This window comes from Penicillium riverlandense (assembly GCF_028828495.1).
Source record: "Penicillium riverlandense strain IBT 135883 chromosome Unknown utg000007l_segment0_segment0, whole genome shotgun sequence".
Classification (NCBI taxonomy): Eukaryota; Fungi; Ascomycota; class Eurotiomycetes; order Eurotiales; family Aspergillaceae; genus Penicillium; species Penicillium riverlandense.
Genome location: NW_026643198.1, coordinates 2,635,564 through 2,657,875, shown reverse-complemented (window position 1 = coordinate 2,657,875; position 22,312 = coordinate 2,635,564). Strand labels below are relative to the sequence as shown.

Sequence of the window (22,312 nt, the reverse complement as noted above, 5' to 3'; positions counted from 1 at the left end):
CAAAACGCCAGATCACAGATGGCCGATGCCTCCAGCCCTCACGCAAATTTGCAAATGCTTCTCTCTACACGACAAGCAACAAAATCCGTGACACTCAAAATGGGCCGTGGCAAAGGGACACCGCATTCCCCACCGGTCACGTGCCACCCCACATGAAATAAGCTTGAATTGCATTGCCATACTTAGCACTATAGAGGAATGTCAGTTATTGCCGGAGTCGGGCAGGTCCTTGCTGGTCGTCGCGGGGCACGGGACTGCCCTGAGCAGCCCGGGGATGGTCCGTGACCCTCCCGTGGCCTGGGGAATCGGAGAAGGAGTTTTACGTGATTGGTGCGCATAGCTACTGCCGGGGAAAGCCCCTGCAGAAAAAATGCATGGGTGGAATCGAAAAGGGCATGTTGACACGCCCCGGAAAAAACGTGTACGTAAAGGGTCCATCCGTGTTTTTGCGCAGCATCCCGAACCGAGAAGACCCAATCCCGAGTCTGGCGAGGCCGTAGATTCCAAGATCCCGATTGCCCAATGCGGCAGGTCTATGCGAGTCGCAAAAAAGATTAGATCCGTCGTCCCCGGGGTATATAAGGCTTCGCTCGGACGATGAGGGATTGCCACAGTCTCTCAAACCTCTCCACGGGTTACCTCTCTGTCGCCTTTTCTTGTTCACTCTCTCACTTGGCAATCAGTCCATCATGGCTCCCGATACCACGTCCATCCCCGGCTATACCATCTTCCGGGAGGGGGACTATGACAGCGTTGCAGCCACGGCGATGCTGCCGCAGGGCACTCCGCACCCTCTCGGTAAGAGAGATCGCACTCCAGTTTAACCAGAGTGCAATATGCTGATTTTAGGAAACAGATCAATTATCCATCAAGGAAATCCCCGAGGTCGCCAAGCTAGTCCGCGAGTACGCCAGTCCTAAAACCGTCAAATTCAACTGCATCACTCTGCGCGAGCCCCGCAAGAATGAGTACATTGCTTTCCGCTCGGGGACTGCTCCGATCCCGGACCGCCGGGGTTTTGCGATCGTCATCGTGCGCGAGACGCAACAGGTTGCCGAGGTGCTGGTCAACCTCAAGACTGGCAAGGTCGAAAGCTGGAAAGAAGTCAACGAGGTGATGCCCACCCTGACCCTTGAGGATCTGGATGTCATGGAGCGCATTTCGCGCGCGGATTCCCGTGTTATCCGCGCTTGCAACGAGCTCGGCATCACCGATATGTCCAAGGTGTTCATCGACGCATGGGCCATCGGTATCGACGAGCGCTGGGGCTTCGATCGCCGTCTGCAGCAGGGTCTGGTCTATTACCGTACCTCCGAGTTCGACAACCAGTACGCCCACCCGCTAGACTTCAGCATTGTCGCCGACACAGAGCGCGAGGAGGTGCTCAGCGTTGACGTCCGCACTGTCAACGGCGAGCGCACTGCCGTCCCGCTCAAGGAGCACAACTATCTCCCCGAATTCATTGGTGATGGCTATAAGCACGACCGGCTCAAGCCCATCGACATCACCCAGCCGCAGGGTGTCTCCTTCAAGCTGCGTGGCAACGAGATCTCCTGGGCCGGCTTCAAGATGCACATCGGCTTCAACTACCGCGAGGGTATCGTCATTTCCGACGTTCGGACCCACGACATGTACGAGGACCGCGAACGTACACTTTTCAACCGTATCAGTGTCGTCGAGATGGTCGTTCCCTACGGTTGCCCCGAGAAACCTCACCACAAGAAGCACGCTTTTGACGTCGGCGAGTACGGTACTGGTCTGATGACCAACTCGCTGAAGCTGGGTTGTGATTGCAAGGGCGCTATTCACTACATGGACGGTGTCATGTCGACCGGCAACGGTGAAGCTGCCGTGATCAAGAATGCCATCTGCATCCACGAGGAGGACAATGGTCTGCTCTACAAGCACACTGATTACCGTGACGGCACCGTTGTATCTGCCCGTGACCGCAAGCTCATCATCTCGCAAATCATCACCGCCGCCAACTACGAGTACGGCTTCTACCACACCTTCACCCTCGACGGCACCTACAAGCTCGAGATGAAGCTGACCGGCATGCTTAACACCTACTGCATGCACCCCACCGAGACCGCTGCCCCGTACGGCACTGAGGTTGCGCCTCAAATCAACGCCCACAACCACCAGCACCTCTTCTCCCTGCGTATCGACCCTGAGATCGACGGCCCCAACAACTCCGTCGTGCAAAGCGACGCCGTCTCCTCCGAGTACGCCGTCGGGTCCCCCGAGAACCCGTACGGGAACGCCTTCTACAGCAAGAAGACGCCCCTCCGCACCTCGCTCGAGGGCGCCGCCGACTACTGCTTTGAGACCAACCGGTCCTGGGACATCATCAACCCCAACCGGATGAACGCAATCGCCAAGAAGCCCATTGGCTACAAGATCCTGAACAACAACTGCCCCCCCTTGCTGGCGAAGCCAGGCAGCACGGTGTGGAAGCGCGCCGGCTTCGCGCGCAAGCCTCTGTGGGTTCTCCCCTACAAGGACGACGAGCTGTTCCCTGCCGGCGACTACGTGTGCCAGTCAACCGGCGAGGAGAACCACCCGCACAACCCGACGATCGTCGACTGGGCCAACCGCAACGAGAACATCGAGAACACCGATATTGTCTGCTACCTCCAGTTCGGGCTCACGCACTTCCCGCGCACGGAGGACTTCCCCGTCATGCCTGCCGAGCCCGTTAGCATCATGCTCCGCGCATCGAATTTCTTCGAGAAGAACCCCGGTCTCTGGGTGCCGCCGTCCGCTATCTGTGTTGATACCCAGTCGCGGAATGCGTTCTCAAGTTCGTGCTGTGCGGCTAATACGCCGGCTAGCGTCTCGAGACTGTAAAAAAGAGAAAGGATATGAATGAGTGAACGCTGAATGAACCGGGCCTAGCGTGGCCCGTGTGTATCCGCGAGTGATCATGTGTATATAGCCATCTTAGTTCTTATTTTTGAAAATAGATCACGAATTTTGCATGTTACTGGGTCCAATTGTAGAGTTACCTCGGTCACGTTCTGGGCTGTCTCCATAACGGAGGCGGGGTACTGAAGCTCAAGTTCCACATGGTCCGCAACGGAATTGCCAGTCCCACCGCACATTATTTCCCAGGATCATATAAGAAAGGAGCCTCCTAACTGATTTCCTTCGGGGAAGCCGTTATATCCTCAACTTTCATTCCATAGAGTACAGTCAGCAAACTTCTCCGCAGCTCCCCAACATGACCATGTTGTCAACTGCAGCGCTCGATGCGCTGAAAACCAAGCTCGAAGCCGCCTGCAGCGACCCCGAAAAGGGCCTGCCAGGCGCTTCAGTTGCAGTTGTTGGAAAGGATGGCCGCCAATTATTTTCTCATGCCGCGGGGCAGCGAGGCTTGCGAGCCTCCGAAACCATGGATCAGGACACCGTCTTTTGGATCGCCTCATGCACCAAACTCATTACCGCCATTGCATGCATGCAACTGGTTGAGCAGGGCCGGCTTCCTCTAGATGATCCGGATTCCATTGAGCGTATCTGTCCTGAGTTGAAGGATGTTCAGGTCTTAAGGGATGATGGCACCTTGGAGGAGAAGGAGGATCGCATCACGCTGAGGATGCTATTGAGCCATACTGGTTCGGAATCACACTAGCCTCTCAGCCAGGGCAGGAAATATTGACTGACATCATCACAGCGGGCTTTGGATATTCATTCCTTAAAGAAAAGCTAATGAACTATGCTCGCCCAGTTGGGTTTGACGAGTTCTCGGGAAGCATTGCGGATTTCAAGCAGCCGCTGGTTCACCAGCCAGGAAAGGCGTGGGAGTATGGGGTAAGAAAGCTCTCACTGGTAGCTCACAAATGGCGAGAAGTGTACCTGACATGCATTTGTGCAGGTCAATATCGACTGGGTGGGCATTATCATCGAGCGCACAACGGGGCAATCCCTAAACGAGTATTTTCATCAACACATCTTCGAGCCCTTGGGCCTCAACTACATCTCGATGATTCCGACTGCAGAAATGAAAAGTAATCTTGCTTATATACACCAGCGAGACAAGTCTGGTCACCTCTCTGTCCGCGATCACCCGCTCCACCTACCTCTCGTATCCGATGAGAACGACGCCAAATCATTTTGCCACTCCGGCGGCGCAGGATGTTTCTCAAAGCCTGCAGACTACTGCCGTAAGAGACTATCCCGAAATTCCCTTAATATCATTCTTCTCTTACTTACAATATGAAACCAGAAATCCTCGCCGTCCTCCTCAACGACGGCACTTCCCCAACTACGGGGAAACAACTCCTCCAGAAGAGCACAGTGAACGAGATGTTCCGCAACCAAATCGCGCATCTCCCCCCGCTCACCGAGAAACCATTTCCCGATGCCAAACCAGAGCTTACCAACCCCAGCGTCGGTGTTTATCCCACTGTGGAAGGGGATCGCCAAGGATGGGGTCTCTCATTTTTGATCAGTGGCGGGAACACGGGTCGTTCGTTGAGCACTGCGCACTGGACTGGATTGCCAAATATGTTCTGGTGGTGTGATCGGGAACAGGGTGTTGCAGGAATCGTTTGTACCCAAATCTTGCCGTTTGGTGACCGTCACTCTTTTAAACTGTGGTTGGATGTGGAAACGGAGGTTTATAAGGGCATTGGGAGAGGTAAGTTGTGAGATCTAGGCCCATAAATAGAGGGGTAATGGTTAATACCTCATCGTATAACTACTGGTGGAGTATGTGGAAGATGTAAACATTTACTTAGAGCGTAGTTTTGGTGGTTGAGTATCTAGAAAGGGAAGAATGAGATCTTTAGGTTAGGAACAGGCGCAAACCTCCTCTTCTGCTTTCTGTTTCGTTAACCACTACAACTGTAGGTGCGGCCTCACAATATCATGCTTATTACTATCACGAGGGACAGGGTCACTCGATAATAGAGGGGTAGTCAGATATTATCTAGAGCTAGATGAAGCAATAACTTGCATTCCCGTTATTCATATATACATTTCATTTGCAAAGTAGCTAGATATAAAGTGTCGCACCTGTGCAGATGCCTATAGCCTGTGGGGCTGGTTGGTTCTTCCATGTCGTAGCAAGACCTCGGCTTCTTGCATTTGCCTCTTCAGGACAGGATTTGTATCTCTGCTCCATAACGCCCGTCTTCCCAAAGCCTCAATGCTATGGTGGTGTGGCGTGTACTTACATGGTGTTCTACCCCGTCACGTCACTTATCGCGATAGCTTCATGTGGCGGTTCACGTCCTTATAGAGCAGGTAGCGGAACTTGCCAGGACCACCCGCGTAACAGGCCTGCGGGCAGAAGGCGCGCAACCACATGAAGTCGCCTGCCTCCACCTCCACCCAGTCCTGGTTGAGCCGGTACACGGCTTTCCCTTCCAGCACGTAAAGTCCGTGCTCCATAACGTGGGTTTCCGCGAAGGGGATGACACCGCCCGGCTCAAAGGTCACGATGGTGACATGCATATCGTGACGGAGATCGGTCGGGTCCACGAAGCGTGTGGTGGCCCACGCACCGTTAGTATCCGGCATCACGGTGGGCGCGATATCCTTCTCGTTGAGGAACAGCGGCTCGGGCATATCGAGCCCTTCCACGACCTCATAAGCCTTGCGCACCCAATGGAACCGAGCGGTCGCCGCGCCCGCGTTGCGCAGGGTCCAGCCGCTTTTCGGCGGCAGAAAGGCATAGCCGCCCTCGACGAGCGTGTGCGTTGCGCCTGCAACGGTAATGGTCACTTCGCCTTCGACGACGAACAGCACACCCTCCGCTCCGTCGTCGAGTTCGGCGCGGTCACTCCCACCTCCCGGCTGCACTTCCATGATGTATTGCGAAAAGGTTTCGGCGAAGCCTGATAGCGGACGCGCAATCACCCACAACCGCGTCTTCTCCCAAAAGGGCAGGAAGCTCGTCACGATGTCGCTGAATGTCCCCTTCGGGATGACAGCGTAGGCTTCGGTGAACATGGCGCGGTCGGTGAGAAGCTGTGTCTGGGGCGGCAAGCCGCCCGTTGGCGCATAGTAGGCACCGATTTTCTTGTCGTTGCCCATGGTGGGGGATCCTTCGGTGGAAATGTGTAGGTATCAAGGTGGGTAGGCAGCCCCTCTAATATCGGTGGGACGATGCTTGAACAGAGGACACGGCGAATGTCAGAGAGCTGAGCGGCGTGTAGAAGTCGAATTGAGCATATGCGTTGCTATCGAGAAGGGATCAGAAGCCTTGTCGCACATTAAATGCAAATTGGCCCTGATTGTCCGGTCCACAGGGAAATTCCGGCGTTGGCCGATTGCCCGGGTCAGGCCGACGGCCCCAGCCGTGGCGGTGTTTAGTTTGTGCCTTGGTGCCTGATTTATGGTTGGTGGGGGTAGGTGGGGATATGTTGAGAGTAGAGATGCCGCGCCGACAAAGGATGATCACTAGTTATTAAAGCGGCGCTGGATCTCTGATATATTCCAATATCGTCCATTGTTCACTGACTCTAGCCGTAGAAACCGCCGGGCCTGGTGGTCATATTGTCTAAACTAAGTATAGTATCCTACCAGACTCGGTACAAACAACTGAGCTTTTGACCTGCTAATCCAATAACGAATTCCGCCTATCTGGAAACGCAGTTCTTGTCAAATAACTGAAGATGATCTAACTGCAAATGCTGAGGATATCGACTGAGCGACTACGGATATTATTTATTCAACACTTTCACCTCGGCCTCGGCCCCGCAAACAGAATGCGGAGAACAGCCACTATTCTACACCAGTAATGGCAACGGAACAGTCCTCGCCGAGCACTCCAATTCCGTCCCTGCTGTATAATTCCTGGACGTCGCCCCGCTTTCTTTCGACGGACATATTCTTGATCAACATAGTTTGGTCATTACTTTCCTCTTGAGCTACGATACAGGTTTAAGCTAATAAACATGGTGCTACAACTCAGCGGCTCGGCATTCATCACCGGCGCTGGAGGTGGTAGGTCTCTCCGTCCAACGTGCTACACACACAAACAAAACATAAGAATAAGATAACTGACACTATGGGATCCAGGAATCGGCCAAAGCGTCGTTCTCGCCTTCGCGCGCTACGGGGTCAGCAAACTAGCCCTCGTAGACGTGAATCCCGACCACCTAGAGGATACACGGAAGCTGCTGAATTCACAATACCCCCACGTCGAGACGACTCTATTACCGGTCGACGTCTCAGACGAGCCATCCGTTCAAAACGCGATCGAGAATGTCGCTAAGGAATTCAAAAGAATCGACTACGCCGTCAACTGTGCTGGTATCGGTGGGCATCATGCCCCGACGCACGAGATGCCCTTGAGGGAGTGGCAACGCGTTATTGAAGTTAATCAGACGGGTGTGTGGCTTTGTCAGAAGTATCTTGTTTTGCAGATGTTGGAGCAGGAGTATGTACTCTCCTCTCTCTCTCTCTCTCTCTCTCTCTCTCTCTGTGTGTGTGTGTGTCTATTTTCTTTCCTCTGTGGCGGTTCGTGTCTGCGAGATGCTTGTTTTGCTAATTTTGGATAAACAGGTCTCGTGGGGTTCGTGAAGGTCGTGGTGTGATAGTTAATGTATCATCCATGTATGGACGGGTTGCTCCCCCAGCGGCCGCCGGCATTGCGCCGTATACGGCAGCGAAGCATGGTGAGTTTTTCTTTTGAATTGATTCAAAGCAGATCAACGATAGCTGACGAGTGAAAATCAAGCCGTAATGGGATTAACGAAGACGGTACGCGCGCAGATTCTGTCTCACTTCACGCTCAAAGTAATAACTGATGACTTTTATAGGACGCGAGGCTATATGCTCCTATGGGCATCAGAATCAATGCAATTTGTCCTGGGTGTGTTGAACTTTCTTTCCACTCCCAACCTGTAGAGTAACTAACAGTATTAATAACAGTTACGTCGACACCCCTCTCATTCAAGGACGCATAGAATCTGGTGTCATGGAGGAAGAATTCCGAAGAACTCCAGCCGGAAGACCTGCTATGACCGAAGAGATATCAGATGCAATTGTGTTTCTCTCGTCGCCGATGGCAAGTTTTATGCATGGAGTTGGGTTGGCTGTGGATGGGGGTTATACACTTTAGGTAGTCAAGTCATATGTACCATTCAATTAACTAGATCCAAGAAGTTATTTACCGCTGGAAAGATATGCCATATGTATACGTCGAATTCAGGTCCTTCATTCTCCAGGATCGTGCAGCACTATGTTGTGCCACCCACTTTGTCTTCTCCAGGTGGCCCTCCTTCCCCATCTACGGCCCCGGTGCCAGTTAGGAAGAAATCCAACTCGCTGGGCCCGCCTTGTGAGTGTTCGTTTTCTGCTAACTGTTCTAGCAAGCTCAGGAACGGGTCTTTCTCAAGAGAGCCGGTTTCGCTGCCCCCGGTATGGGATCCACTGGTTTGTGATTGGCCTCCTGGTGTTGCAGCCGTAGCTCCTCCAGCGGCGTTCTGTGCACCGCCCATGTTGGCGTGCGGTGTGTCGAATGGGAATATGGCATATTGTGGGTTTGGGGGTGGCGTGGGTGCGATATTTAGTGACGTGTCGGAGAGGAAGGCTGGGGGCGAGAGACCGAAGGCAGAGGGGGAAAAACCGTTCGGGAGGGAGAGATGAGTGTTATCTGCTGAGCCACTTGGATTACCGGAACCTTGTGATAAATCTGTTCCGGACATTGGGAAGATGGATGGAAGGGTCGGGGATGGTTGGTGTGGATTGTTGGGTGGCGGGTGGAAGTGGAATGTTGGGGAGAGAGCTGTCGTGTGGGCAGGTTTGTTGGTCAGGGAATGAGAGTGGGAATTGCGACGATCAGAGTCTAGAGTCTGTGCGGAGGGTAATTGTGATGTATGACCTGATCGCGTAGTCGAATAGAAGCTCGACGGGCTTTGATACGAAGGTGCATTCATCTGCCGTTGGTAGTAGTGGTCTTGTCGGTCCACAAGGTTCGTAGCACTGTCATGAAGTTAGTTACTGCGCAAAATGAAATATGAAGAAATAAATACCTGGTTGCCGATTCATCTCCCATGTCAACTAACCGGACATGTGCCCCGTCCACGGCTAATCCCGGGTATCGGTCGAGGAAATCTTCCAGATGGAAAACTGGAGAAAACCGCATGGGGCTGCTAGCAAGCGTACGCACCAGCTCAGCATGGCAGGTATAAATAGTTTGAAGCAGCTCCCGCTGATGCTGTACACCGGCCCACGAATTGCGTAGCCATGTGAGCTGGTGCATCTCACGAGTCAAGAATTCGCCGCTTGACGAAAATACTTCTCCTTCACGACCCTTGTAGTGTACGCCGTGGACATGAACAGTGCCCGCGGTGCATATACAGTACCCAACGAAGGAGGGCCATTCGACAAGAGAGGAATTGCGGCCGAGCTCCACCAGTTCCGCAATGGCATTGGAATGTGAGAAGCAGAGGTTGGTAGCTTCAATCTGCCATGACTGGTGTTGCCCGGTGCCACGCAGTTCAACCAGGTCAATAGGCAGGAACGGTCGATAAATCAGGCAATGCACCAGGTGGTAGATCAGCTTGCTTAGCAGGAGCGTGGTACTTTCCGGGTGACCAAACAGTACATCGATAGATGCAAAAACATCCTGTGTGCCGGCAGCCCATATATCTAGCTCCTGCCTAATCTTAGACAAGGTCGACAATGCGTGCCAAGGAAAATGCGAGTCGCCTTTGACGCCACCGGCGGCCAGATATCGGTTAGTGACACCGAGGATGCGAGTGATATCAATCAACAAGGATGCTGCGCTGGGTGATTTACGGCGCGAATCCGCTGAGTACTGTATGTTCGGTCCTACGTGAAATAGCTCGCCTTCCATGTTCAGACCGGTCGCATGTGGGGACCAAGACGGGAGACGCAGCACGATCGAATGGTCTGAGATGAGACTAGGGCGTCGGGATCCGCAGGTAATGAAGCGGTCCATCAGGTATACCGCCCAAAAGAGTCTGCGGCGCGTTTCACGCTCCGCGGGTGAAAGGTTGGCCTTGGTCGGCACTTCCCGAAACAGGTCCAGTGCAACGATCATGGCCACACAATTTGCTAGATACTGTTAGAATTGACAAGAAGGATATCAAGATGTAAGCGTACAGAATGTCATGTAGGCCTTCTTTCCCAAGCCATGCGCAAAGAAGACCTGGGACAAGAGGAGAAGAGCTTGCAAGCCGTCGAGCGTGGGGTTGTCAACATCCACTGCACGTCGCGCCTGTAGCGCCGCATCGAGTGACGCGTTCAGTGACTGCTCCGACTGGCCAGCGGAGCTGGTATACCTGCTGGTCATCAGTAACCATATCATCGAACGGTCATGATCCGCTCAATTTACCTCAGCGTCATGGCAGCAATTGCCGTAGACAAGTACGGAGGTAGTTGGCCTAATTGATAGCGCTTCCGTGTTGTCGACTCATCTAGAATATGAAATGGCTTTCCATGGAGCCGAGCAAAATAAGTATCCAAGATCGCGTCAGACAGGATCCCAAGTTGGGGAGATGGTTGCTGGTGGAAGCTGGAAGATCGATGGGCAGATGGCCGAGCAAATGGTTCTGGGTGGTGAGTGAGAGGAGTAGGTAAAGTCGGTCGTGAGTCCCCATGCGGGTAAAATTGAACGGAGGTGTCGATGGAGGGGCCGGGACCGGAGGCGTGAGGTGGCGGCTCATCCTTTGCATCCGGGGAGGTGGGAGATATCGGATTTTTCTCGTCTTGTAGTCGCTTTTCTAAGCCGTCGACTCGCTTGAGAAGAGCTTCTAGCACGTCCGTCTTGGGGCCGCGCTTCTTGGGGACGGCATCTGGGGTCGGCGGGATCAGAATTGGGAGGAATCCGCAGGACAGCACAACGGGTGAACTCACCGTAGACACACGAGCACTGGAATACCTTGCAGGCCTCACAGCTTGGTCGCAAGCGATTACATTTGATCTGGGGGAAGGGATCAGCGGAGATTCGCGATCGGGACAGATGCGACCGACCTTTCTCTTGCGACAGGATTTGCAGTTCATAGCCTCGCGCGGCTCGACGGTCACCCGGCGGGGCGTGAGGCGGTCGATGCTGACCTGTGGACGAGACATGGTGAACCGAACGACATCGACAGAAGAGAGAAAAGGCAGAAAGGGTGGAAGGAAGGAGAGGAGGAGGAATAAGGCCCCGGGGGTTGTGGCTTGTTCTCTGTCCGGTCTGGAGATGTGGAGCCGGGAGAAAAGTGGGAATGCGGAGAAAGCAGCCTGTGTCTGTTTTTCTTTGCTTTCTTTTCTTCGCTACTAACTAGTTAACCAGTTCTGAATTTGGCTGTCAATAACTAAAAGACAAAACTGCTTCTAGCAGTACGGGGCTCAATTATCCGATGGTTTTTGTCCTTATCCAAGGCCTTGAATATCCCTCATTCAACCCGGGAGTTTTCCTGTTCGGTGTTAGGGTTTCGCACCCATGCTCCGAGGCATGACTGGCTCAAACACTCGGTCGCTTTCCCCTGTTCATCACGGCCCAACCGCCCGCAGACAATGCTAAGGCCGTATGTAACTAGTCGGCCCCGCATTTTGTCTGCGTCTTCGTGAGGACTTCTAGGCTCGACAGAGAGAAGCAGGAAGAAAATTTAAGCGCCAGCCTAGATCGACGATCTTTCTATTTTCGAGACGGAGATACGTCTGGAATACGAGTCTCAGGAGGAGAACAGTGGCTGGACCAAAGGGCTTAAACAAGCATGCGGGTGGATTCTTCTGCAATTCCTACGTTTTTCCAACCGAGGCCTGGACTAACAACCAGAGCTTGGACATGAATGTATCAGATATATTCTATTATCTTACAGGAAATACATAGACAAGTCCAAATCAACTTATTTCTGGGGAGATATAACTTCTCCCTTCTTCACAAAACCAGCCATCTCCCGGGCCCGTTGACTATCTATCGCCTCTAGACCCTCGACGACCCCGGCGCGGTCATGAACAGGGCGTTCCTGACTAACCTTAAACCGGCCTTCAATGCGAGTAATCTCAATGCGCATGCCAACAATATTCTTCTTCAGCAAGGCAATATACCGTTCCGGCGCATCGCCGATTTTCCACGGCTGTGGCGTCGTCTGCGCATCCTTCTGGTACCCCATGACACCCTCCTCGCCCAACCGCGCTAGATCCGACAGTTGCTGGTGCAGAAAGGCGCCTGTTGCCTCGTCCTTTGAGTCGTGGTAGATTGTGGCGCGGCCATAGACCTGCACGGCGGCGTAATTCCATGTCGGAGCCACTTTGCCTGTCGCGGGTTTCGATTCTGTGTAGAAATGCGGCGTTATGTAGTGGTCCACGGGGCTGGTGAAGATGATCAACACCTCGCCGGGGAGCGTATGTTTCGTTGATGATTCTGTCACGGCTTCTACTATCGCTTTACTCTGCGGGTTCTGTCGCGCGATGTGGCCGCGGAGTACGCCGAGAAATGGTGTGTCGCTAGAATTGGATGAATCTGTTGATTCTGTGGTGTTGTCCGAGTCAACGATCCATGGGATATGACTGCACTGCAGCGTCGGGTATTTTTCCGAGGGGAGCGACGTGGTCAGTACGCCTAGAGGGTGGGCGCGGATGAACGCATGCAGCGTTGGAAGGTCCCGCACGGTGTGATCCGGCCGAAGATGCATTTCTGTGTCAATTGCTTTCGGTTTCGAGACTCTATGCTCAGTTATAGGGCGGAAGTAATAATATGAAAAGTGAGAGCAGCGTGAGGGGTGACCCCGGATTTGCTGATAAGCGTTATCTATAGTTACTTATCCTCGGCAGGTACTGCTCTACGGCAGTTGAGAGCGGGAGCCATGATAGCTTCGAATACAGCAGGCAAGCAATCATCTTAATTGAATAAAGCTACTGAAAAAGCAGTACCAACATCGTCTCCCTGGTTCAATATTCCCCTTCCTCAGCAAAATCACCATCTGAATCCACGTGTTCCCAGCCAACCGAGGGATCATATCGCTCCGCCTCGCTAACTGCTGAAGTCCAAATTTCGCTCTCTGACTGGCTCTCTTCGTTCAACATCTCTGTGCATTGCACAAACTTTTTGACACACTCAAAAGCGCGAGCGACTAATAGACGCATGTCCTGATCATCCCCAACTTGCCAAGAAAGCTCTTCTAGCACGCGGACCAGACTACCTCGATTGTTGAATCCGGACAGGGAAAGCGATTTGCAAGCATCGGCCAGCTTCACACAATCGTCATAGGTCGTTTTATCCACGGAGTCGGTAAAGTTGCAATCGAGAATGAGGTTGAATATCTCGAAGGGCGTGAGGCAATCCTTCCATGCTGATGGCATGTCCACATCAACATCAATACCAACCGATCTCAGAATCCTGTTCATTGTATCAAAAGCCATGGCTCCAAATAGACGGCTTTTACTGCCATCAACTTTGCCATTATGAGGTGCAATTATCTCCAAAAGGGGTTTCAGGACCTCAATGCGCTCCGGGGAGGCGGAAGACCTAGCATCATCTACCTCTACCTTTAAATCATAGCTACTTCCTGCAGTATCTTCCATATTATTATCAAACTTGTCGAGGTGATCGGAAATCTTTCGTAAAGTCGGATTCAGGGCCGCAATGCAGTGTGCGGAGGCGGAAGACCCAGCGTCATCTAACTTTGTCTGTAAGTTACTGATAATTGTTGTAGTAACTTTCAGCTTTCCTTCAAGCTCGTCGACACGGTCGGAAATCATTTGGAAATTTTGCTTCAGGGCCGCAACGCACTGCGAGGAGCCCGAAGACCCAGCGCCATTCACCTTTGCCTTGAATTCTTTGATCATTTCCGCGGTTTCCTTCGTCCTCTCTTCATGCTTGCCAAAACGAGGTTGGGGCTCAATAAGAGAGCAGGTATCCTCGAGCAAACTGGGGATAGACTCGACTCTTAGGTCGTCGATTTCATTTTTCAAGTTGGCAAATTCAGTGCAACCAGATCCACTAGCGATTTGGGCGGTAGGTTTGAATGGAGATTCTGATTGACTCGCCTGAGATTTGGGGGAAACATCGCTTCTGGAGCGGCGGGGCGCCCATCGTTGTTCTTTCAAGCGGCGGATGGATTGCGGTATCTCTGGTTTTATCCTTACCATATCAACAAAATACTCTTTGCCATGTCTGCGACACTGCAACTTCGGAAATGTTTCGATAACCCAGTCCACAGTCGGGGCACTATGGGTCTCGATAAATCCGTTCCCTGTGGACTGAAAATATCGGGGAGCTGTGCCCTTTCCCCACATCTGCCAACACGTATCATTCGCATAGTCCTCCTGGACTCCTTGCGCTGGAGACGAATTTACTTCATTCTTCAAAGCCCATTCCACAAAATTCACAAGCAATCTGAAAGCACTAGCGTTGCTGCATGGAGTAAAGGTGTCGACCTCGTCGCAACAAAATACTCGATCGGGTTGGGCTGGCATGCTGTTCAATTTCGAAATCGGAAAGAGAGATGAGTAGCTGATAAGTTTTCTGTAAACAGTTGATCGTGATCTGAACTTTTACTTGTAGAAGTTATAAATCTTGTGTTTCCTGTCGAGAAAACATATAAGGAGTTTTGATGGTACTAGTACAGTTTTGATATTGAGCTAGTCATAATTTGATCATTGGGTCAAGTTCACCTCATGGCACCTGACACTCCATACCTTGATACAGTATAGGAAGCCGATCCCTCAAGAGTCAGCAAGTAGTAGCAGTTCTATGATGCCTTTATCAAGAATAAAGTATTTCATCAAAATTAGCCTAGCTGAGCGAATACATAGGGCGAATGCATAGGGGTTCAAAAGTCTGTTGGAGATATCTATGTTTCCCTTCACCCACTACAATCATCAACCACACGTAGCTTCATCACCATGCGGTCTTGTAGTCCAGACTTATATACGAACAGACGAACTCATCCTGTCATTCATGTCTTTGTTATTCTTCCAAGTACAGCTACGAAAGCTTTCTATCATGCTCCACATCCCAGCAGCCTTTCTTGTTGGCAGTCAATCCCTCAATCACAGCTGCAAGCATAACTCCGTGTTGTTCAACCAGGAATTGCAGAGGAAAGTCAAACCAGCATGGCCATCCTCATTTTATATGGAGGTTTAGTCTATGAGGGTTGGGACCGTCAACTCACACGACAATTTTGTAGCGTAATGTCTCTTCCCTTGATATGGACGCGATAGTCTGTGAAGTATATAATCCCGGGACATATAATTGGGTAGATTACACCTCAGCAAATTCCCATTAGCGCCTTGGCAAAATTTGCGAATATTCGCAACTCGTATTCGAAATAGGCAGAAAGTTGAATAAGAACATTCGTAGGGTCTTGCAAGTTACGAGTGCGAATGCTTATAACACAACAGCTTACGGATCTGCATTCGTGTCCAGGCTCTAGGTATATGTACTAATCTTTTCACTCTTATCTGATAGTATATAGAGCGACCTCTGCTTTCGAATCGGGATAATGCCGGCTCCCTATCGCAAGGCCTGTGTACACTGCGCAAGAGCAAAGCGGCGGTGCGATCTGAGTTTTCCCCGCTGCTACCGCTGCAAAGTCCGATCTTTGGAATGCCAATATCCGACTGCAGTTCCCCCAAGGGACTTGACCTCAGCGGCGGTCTCCGGGCACGCTGGAAGGATCGTCAGCCATGGTGAGCCCGCAGCATCCGCGGAGCGCGATGTTCTGAATCCAGTGGATACAGAATACCACCTCGCCGACCTGCACATGGACGTCTCGGAGTCCCTGGCGCCGTTCCCGGATTACGAGCTCGACTGGGCCGATGTGATGGAAAACATCGACCGTTTTCTCGTGCCAGACCAGGTTGAACGGAATGACTCGCCCGCGAAGTCCGCCATGGCGGGTAACATCTATCAGGAACGGATCGTGTACTCTGTCAAGCGGATCAAATCATATCCGAGCCTCTTTGTCCGCCGGGGTCAGACTCCGTTTATCCATTCGAGTTTGTGCAGGGACACGCTGCCTCGGGCGATCCAGGATGTTCTTGGAGCTTGTGCGCTGTACGGAGAGAAGCGCGAGACGAATCAACCACTGGTGTTTGGTGTCATCAGCGCCGCTGCCAATCGTCTTCTCAACGATTATCCCCTGGTGGGCCTGGCCGCGATGGAGCAGCTGGCGGCGGTGCAAGCCTTGGTTCTGTACCAGATCATTCGATTGTTCGATGGAGACATCCGGCAACGAGCCGATGCGGAACGCGCCAACCCAACGCTCCAGGACTGGACCCGCCAGCTCCAGGGTCGCATGCAGCGAATTGGGGATCCCTCATCATCAGCGGAGAGCAGTGGTCCAACGTCGCCAGCCACGCCTCTAATAACGGACTCGTGGCGGAACTGGGTCTTCGCGGAAAGCCTACGACGCACTGTCATCGTCAGCTATACGGTTCAGGGCCTCTACTCATTCCTCAAGAACGGGTGGCAAGAGGAGTATCGTGAATTCCGGAAGCTATCGTTCCACGCTCAAGAGGCACTGTGGGTCGCCCCATCTGAATATTATTGGCAATCCGCCTTGAAGGAACATTCTAGCCTCCCGGTCCAGTTCCACTCTTGGGACGTGGACATTGGGGATGCAAAGCCATCGGATATGGACGACCTCGGCATGTTGGTGATGGTTTTGATGAAAGGCGTGGACTACTCCTCGCAGTGGGTCGGGCCTGAGAATCTGGAGAAGTTTGGTCTCGTCTTGCAAGATCCAGACTTGGAAGCTATGTGATGGAGCTAAGGGATGGCAGCATGGTCAACCACCTCACGCATGACCACATTCCAAAATTGACATCATTCAACCAATTCCTGCATGCCCAAAAGTGCGTGCAGAGTCAAGAAAATTGGTATTGCCAGAAGGAAGAATCCTTCTGGCGGTTTTTCAAAATAAAAGGGCAAATATACAGCATTCGTGAAGCAGTGCGTATCTGCCTCGTACAGACTCTGCGAGGCCGACGTCATAGCTGTATCACGAAGAGTCCATTGCCATGATCTAACAATTACAAATGAGGAAGTGCTTGCCTAGAGGGTTACTCTGTAGGCCGATGTGGAGCAGCTTCTTCGTCATCATACATGCCAATCTTCTACTGTCAGCCTGCGGCACATCAGCAAGCTGGGAAGGCTTCAAGTTGGCTAAAACTGGATATTCTTGATGTCAGCTGCTTTGCCCGTTTTAAATCGTGGATATAGACTACTGATTAAGAAACACAGATAGTTGGGAATATGCCATCTCGGCAAGCTTCATTTTCTTAAAATGTCGCGAGAAACTCGTATAGAAGCCTTCAAACAAGACAAGATCGTCAATAGGCTTGCAATAATTCATATATTTAGATTCTAAATCTAATCTTTCTTCTCCATACTGCAGTAGATACATAAATACAAGGCTAAACGGGCATCACACATCGTTACAGTATCCGTCAAGACGTGTGTCTACCACCCTCTACAAGGGTCTGAACACTTGTAAAGGGGGAGAACCTGCTTGCTCACGATGTATATGCTGAATTAGAAGGCAAAATAGGCCAAGTAAAACTATACCAGTGGTGGAGAATGGAAGGTGCGGTAGCATCGAATTCCAGGAAGTCAAAGAGCGGAGAAGGCTCATCACTAGTCACTCCACAACGCGCTGCCCGGGTGATTATTTCAATAAGCATTGCAGCTGCGTCAACTCGGTTCAGAATTCTCTGGGCGGTTTCAGAGGCTACCATCGCCAGTGTCACCATCGATTTCTTCTTCTCCGACACCGGTCTGCTTCTCAGTAATGGTAAGCGTGGTGAGATGAGCCACGGAACCGCTGAGGTCGTTGCCACTGACCTGGCTCGAGAGTAATCCGTGTGGGCTCAGGATCGTGAATACTTTCTGGGTGCGCCCTTGGGCAATCGACGTTTTCCACTGGTTGCCGGTAAGGTGCTGGCTGTTAATCCTGTTAATAAATCAGCCTGTGATGGCTACCTGGAATGATGGAGACGATCGAGGCCGAATAGTCCACGTCCAGATCTGGACTAAGACTGTCCTGCATTTTCATTCGCGCACACACATCGTCTGGCTGGAAGAAGATCGCTTTGTAAAGTTGGCCCACTCAGCGACCCAGTTCAAAGGCTTGTTCGGCCATGGTGATAAAGAATAGGCTGGTCCGGCGCGGTATGGTAAGAGAGTAATCAGCAAAAACCAGAGATCCACCGACAACGAACCCGTGGGCGGACGATTGAACTATTTCTTATGGTCTCTGTCTCTGTTGCCGGGGCTGCGGAACTCCGCCATGGCTGCGGCATTTCCCTTCACTGGTATATACTTCCGCGCTGCTGCGGACTGCGGAAGACTAACCCAATTTGCTGAGTCCCGCCAGGCGTGGTGGAGGAGTGGACAAACTTCCGCCCGTCGGCATATGGCTGTCCGTATAATTGGCTTCCAGGTCATTCCTCCTTCGTATTCGGAACTCGGCGGTCAGGGTATATAGGCATCTTTATACCCCCAGTCACAGTATTTAAAGACTTCCAGCAGCAGAAGACGGGAGACACGTTTTGATCCTGCAATAACCATCAACTCAATTATCGACTAACGTACATTATCCAAGATGCCATCGGTGCCCACTCGAGCGGGCGACGTTTCATATGTCGTCCAGGGTAAAGGGCTGCCAGTGATTTTGTTGCACGCAACGCTTCACGACTGCCATGACTTCGACTCCATTGCTGGCAAGCTCGCAGTGCACTACCAAACAATTGCTGTCGACTGGCCATGGCATGGGGATTCGAAAGGACCATCGACGGGAAATTCACCTACCATCCACAGGCCCAGCGCCGTCGAATTTGCCGGAGTCTTGGAGGATTTCGTGTCCGCGCTGGATTTGCCTCCCGCGGTGATCATTGGGAACTCCGTGGGGGGATTCGCCGCTGCGCGACTAGCGATTTCCCATCCCAGTCGGGTTCGTGCGTTGGTTCTGGTTAACTCAGGAGGATTTATAGCCTTGAATCACGTTGCCCGGTTCCTATGTTACCTGCTGGGATTTCCAACGATGTCGCGCTTTATCATGCCTCTCATGGTGTCCCGATACATGAGCCCGCAGACCGCCGAAGATGAAGGGATCAGCCGAAAAACAGTATCCAGAGCCAGGACAAAGGAGGGCGCCTGGGTATGTGCCTCGATTTGGCAGAGTTTTATTAATCCGGAGCATGATCTGCGTCCCCGAGCAAGAGAGATCAAGGCGCCCACGCTACTAGCTTGGGGTACTCGCGATTTCGTCATCCCGTTGAACATCGGTGAAACTGCGCACAAGCTCATATCAGGATCTAAACTCGAACTCTTCGACGCGGGACATGTCGTCTTTTCGTCAAAGCCTGAGGAATTTCTCCGGGTTGTGGAACCATTCATTCAATCGACCTTGCAGCGACAGGAGGAATAGACGCCTGCCGATTTGACATCGTTGTATGCTAATATATGTGCTTGCATATGATATTATATAGCATAGGAATTGTCTTCTAATAGTAGTGATATCGTTGTGGATAAGGCCATGGTATAAAGGTATTCTGTCAGATATTAGGATAGAGCAGTATCGGATTAATCCCATATATATTAAAATATAATCAGTCCTTCCACCCATAGGTAAATCCTCCGAAGTGGGAAGAAGGAACTGGTCTATGATAAATGCTACGGTTCAATTTGCACGGGTTTAAAAGTAGTCAGTAGGTTTTGTGTCGGTCCCGATGTCAGTATTGAAGCTATATATATCTTTCTCGGCATAGACATAGAGCTTAATGAAAGAAAAAAAAAAAAATCCACCAACCCAACAACACCAAGAAAATGGTAAACCCAATCCGATGCGAATGTCTATTTGCATCGACAAAACGACATGATAGAAAATGCCACGAAAGAGAGAGAGAAAAAGAAGAGAAGAGCTCTATCCATCCTAGCTTGGGTAGAGTAACCAAGCCTAGAACAAAGGCCTCCCAGACGCCATACGCACAAAGTCAAAGGGAACATTCTGCCCCACGAGCAGCCGCAACGTCTCGACAGTCGTCCAGGCACTAACATCCTCAACGCCATACGCCGTCCACCCGGCACCCCCCGCGACCGCAAGTGGATCACCCTTACGGGCACCGGAGGTGAGATCGAGATAGACCTTGCCGCGGATAGAAGGCGATGAAGGGGGCGAGGAGCGGCCGTTCATACTACTACTATTAGCAGCAGTATTGGTGTTGGTAGTAGCGTAATGTCTAAGCAAAGGCTGAACAAGCAAAGATTTCTCCGGCGGAAGCGCAGAGACGATAACGAAAGGCTGCTCGACCAATTTGACGGACTGGATCGATGTGAATGGTTCAAGGCCTGTGGATAATGGGCCTGATGCTTTGAAGCCGACTGTGTAGATCGACCCGACGCCCAAGCTACGGAGTGCGAATATTGCAGCGCTGGCGTCTGTTTCGCTGCCCGCCAGGATTATGGCTGCGCGGTTGCGGTAGGCGCTGGGGACGTATTCGCGGGTTAGTGTGGCGCGGATGCCTTTCCAGGTGGCGTTTTCGCCAATGAAGCGCGTCGTAGTGGTGGAGGAGTTATTGTTTCTCGTTACTGGTGTTGTTGTTCCGTCGCCTGGTGTCACTAAGGCGAGAGTGTCGACTAGCCCGATTGCGCGAGCAGCGTCGCTGATGGCGGGGATGTATGGGGTCGTGCTGGCGATGGGAGGATTGATGGACGCGCCGCCGAACTGCGGTTGCTGAATGACTGACTCCATAGAGCCCTTTGGCCCACGGTCAACAGAGCTGAAAGTATGCGGAAGACCAAGTTCGTTGAGGCATTTCTCCATGAACATAGAGTGCGGTGTCGAGCGGAACGAGCCAATAGCGTACAAGTCGCGCTTCGGGAGCTGGCCCATGATATGCAGGGCCTCGTTGATCTCGGCAGCGGTCAGCTGGCCCGGCGCAGCGATCATGGGGAGGAGCGGGTGTGTGATGGGTGAGAAGACAGTGTTGAGGGCCCGGGACAACTGCCCCATCTGGCCCATATTCACGGCTGACAACAGCGGTCCGGGACCGCGATTCTTGATCGTTGACCGGAAGTACTCCAGCTCGTAGTTCTCTTCGATGGTGGAGACCATAGCGATCATCTTGACGATGTCGGCGTACCGGGCGCTCTCTGTGAAAATGCGCTGCGCTTCGGGTGATGTCCACTTCCACGCCCCGGAAAAGTCGTGGAAAGCAGACATGATGATACTATGTCCCTTGGCCTCTGCGAGTCGTCGTCGGATCTCTTCTGGCAGCCAAAGCTCGACATCGATATACTCGACGCCCCACTGAATGGCGCGCCGAAGGTACTTGTAAAACAACGCGGGATCATCCATGGGGAATTTTCCATTCTCCTTCGTGCACCGCGTCGTGAAAATAATAGGCAGCTCGGTATGCTGCCGCAGCAGCATCAACTGCTGACCGACATACTTGAGACTGGGCACGGGAGAAGCCAGGGCGCCCTCCTGCGCACAAGGCTCAACCAACAGATCCACGCGAATCTCGACCGCATCCGAACCAACAGACAAGATATCCAAGTTCGGCAGCGCAGCATGCACATCCGGGAAGGTAGTCGAGATGAAATTGGTGCGAGTCTTCGTGCGCAGATCATCATGCGGCCGATTCTGGCCCAGGATCAGCGACAGAAAGCGGGTGAGGTCGCGCCGCAGAAAGGGACTGCGTGAGTACAGGAACTCATAGTCGCACAGCTCGGTCAGCGCGTCATCCGGTGCGGAGCCATCCTCCACGCAATGTGTATTGATCACCGTCAGCGCGGACCGGTTGTCGCTATCACATCCCTCTGATAACCTCCGGGACAGATCTTGCGCGGGGATGCCCACGACAACAGCGGCATCGCCGGCTCGCGCGGGAGTATCAAGGGATGGTTCCGTCGTCCACGGCTTGCCCAGTACCTCTGCGACGGTCTGGACGATGTGTTCCTGGCTCGGGCCGAAGGCGATCACGATTGTGCCAGTTGGATTGTCTGGGGGAGCGGCGAGGGTGGTCGCGTGGTCTTTGGTGGAAGCGGCGGGAAGGGACAGGGGCGGCGCGGTGATGGAGGAAGAGGAGGTGGTGGTGGCATTGTTGTTGGAGATAGGGGTAGTAGTAGATATAGGTGCAGCCATGTTCGTGAGTGCCGTCGCGGAGACAGTTGTCTCGTCGAACAACGGCGTGGCCATGGGTTGCGGGAGGGCTGTGGGCATCATCGCATAGCAGCAGCAGTTCCAGGCGTAATCATACTTGGGTTAGAGTCGAGCCCGGGGAGGGTTCAATGAGGGGAGTCGACAGGGTAAAGACAGGCGGAAAGGTGGTTGGCTGCGCAGGAGAATTGTCCGGATCGGCCAGGACAAGTAGGTCAGGGCGGGATTCTCAAAGGAGGAGA

General features: G+C 52.4%; 12 protein-coding genes across 12 annotated transcripts; 7 read left to right on the top strand and 5 right to left on the bottom strand.

Annotated features, from left to right (window-relative positions):
- Positions 1–689: 689 nt before the first annotated feature.
- Positions 690–2,850, top strand: N7474_008652 (uncharacterized protein; the record flags this gene model as incomplete). Its single annotated transcript, XM_057200062.1, has 2 exons — positions 690–798; positions 857–2,850. The coding sequence occupies 2 exons, from the start codon at positions 690–692 to the stop codon at positions 2,848–2,850; spliced, it is 2,103 nt and encodes a 700-aa protein (XP_057050763.1).
- A 373-nt stretch (positions 2,851–3,223) lies between these two features.
- On the top strand, positions 3,224–3,631 carry N7474_008651 (serine hydrolase domain-containing protein; the record flags this gene model as incomplete). The annotated part of the gene is made up of 1 exon (XM_057200061.1): positions 3,224–3,631. The coding sequence occupies one exon, from the start codon at positions 3,224–3,226 to the stop codon at positions 3,629–3,631; it is 408 nt and encodes a 135-aa protein (XP_057050762.1).
- A 584-nt stretch (positions 3,632–4,215) lies between these two features.
- N7474_008650 (beta-lactamase/transpeptidase-like protein) lies at positions 4,216–4,650 on the top strand (the record flags this gene model as incomplete). Its single annotated transcript, XM_057200060.1, has 1 exon — positions 4,216–4,650. One exon carries the CDS (start codon positions 4,216–4,218, stop codon positions 4,648–4,650), a length of 435 nt encoding a protein of 144 aa, XP_057050761.1.
- Positions 4,651–5,202: 552 nt separating this feature from the next.
- Positions 5,203–6,039, bottom strand: N7474_008649 (uncharacterized protein; the record flags this gene model as incomplete). The annotated part of the gene is made up of 1 exon (XM_057200059.1): positions 5,203–6,039. One exon carries the CDS (start codon positions 6,037–6,039, stop codon positions 5,203–5,205), a length of 837 nt encoding a protein of 278 aa, XP_057050760.1.
- Positions 6,040–6,902: 863 nt separating this feature from the next.
- On the top strand, positions 6,903–8,071 carry N7474_008648 (SDR family NAD(P)-dependent oxidoreductase; the record flags this gene model as incomplete). Its single annotated transcript, XM_057200058.1, has 6 exons — positions 6,903–6,951; positions 7,027–7,387; positions 7,513–7,625; positions 7,688–7,710; positions 7,770–7,822; positions 7,882–8,071. 6 exons carry the CDS (start codon positions 6,903–6,905, stop codon positions 8,069–8,071), a joined length of 789 nt encoding a protein of 262 aa, XP_057050759.1.
- Positions 8,072–8,189: 118 nt separating this feature from the next.
- N7474_008647 (transcription factor domain-containing protein) lies at positions 8,190–11,049 on the bottom strand (the record flags this gene model as incomplete). The annotated part of the gene is made up of 4 exons (XM_057200057.1): positions 8,190–8,934; positions 8,985–10,032; positions 10,081–10,259; positions 10,313–11,049. The coding sequence occupies 4 exons, from the start codon at positions 11,047–11,049 to the stop codon at positions 8,190–8,192; spliced, it is 2,709 nt and encodes a 902-aa protein (XP_057050758.1).
- A 761-nt stretch (positions 11,050–11,810) lies between these two features.
- On the bottom strand, positions 11,811–12,599 carry N7474_008646 (FMN-binding negative transcriptional regulator; the record flags this gene model as incomplete). Its single annotated transcript, XM_057200056.1, has 1 exon — positions 11,811–12,599. The coding sequence occupies one exon, from the start codon at positions 12,597–12,599 to the stop codon at positions 11,811–11,813; it is 789 nt and encodes a 262-aa protein (XP_057050757.1).
- Positions 12,600–12,855: 256 nt separating this feature from the next.
- N7474_008645 (uncharacterized protein) lies at positions 12,856–14,382 on the bottom strand (the record flags this gene model as incomplete). The annotated part of the gene is made up of 1 exon (XM_057200055.1): positions 12,856–14,382. The coding sequence occupies one exon, from the start codon at positions 14,380–14,382 to the stop codon at positions 12,856–12,858; it is 1,527 nt and encodes a 508-aa protein (XP_057050756.1).
- A 1,028-nt stretch (positions 14,383–15,410) lies between these two features.
- On the top strand, positions 15,411–16,673 carry N7474_008644 (Zn(II)2Cys6 transcription factor domain-containing protein; the record flags this gene model as incomplete). Its single annotated transcript, XM_057200054.1, has 1 exon — positions 15,411–16,673. The coding sequence occupies one exon, from the start codon at positions 15,411–15,413 to the stop codon at positions 16,671–16,673; it is 1,263 nt and encodes a 420-aa protein (XP_057050755.1).
- An 815-nt stretch (positions 16,674–17,488) lies between these two features.
- N7474_008643 (uncharacterized protein) lies at positions 17,489–17,767 on the top strand (the record flags this gene model as incomplete). The annotated part of the gene is made up of 1 exon (XM_057200053.1): positions 17,489–17,767. One exon carries the CDS (start codon positions 17,489–17,491, stop codon positions 17,765–17,767), a length of 279 nt encoding a protein of 92 aa, XP_057050754.1.
- A 745-nt stretch (positions 17,768–18,512) lies between these two features.
- Positions 18,513–19,337, top strand: N7474_008642 (alpha/beta fold hydrolase; the record flags this gene model as incomplete). The annotated part of the gene is made up of 1 exon (XM_057200052.1): positions 18,513–19,337. The coding sequence occupies one exon, from the start codon at positions 18,513–18,515 to the stop codon at positions 19,335–19,337; it is 825 nt and encodes a 274-aa protein (XP_057050753.1).
- A 528-nt stretch (positions 19,338–19,865) lies between these two features.
- Positions 19,866–22,136, bottom strand: N7474_008641 (type I 3-dehydroquinate dehydratase; the record flags this gene model as incomplete). Its single annotated transcript, XM_057200051.1, has 1 exon — positions 19,866–22,136. One exon carries the CDS (start codon positions 22,134–22,136, stop codon positions 19,866–19,868), a length of 2,271 nt encoding a protein of 756 aa, XP_057050752.1.
- Between the last annotated feature and the right edge of the window lie 176 nt (positions 22,137–22,312).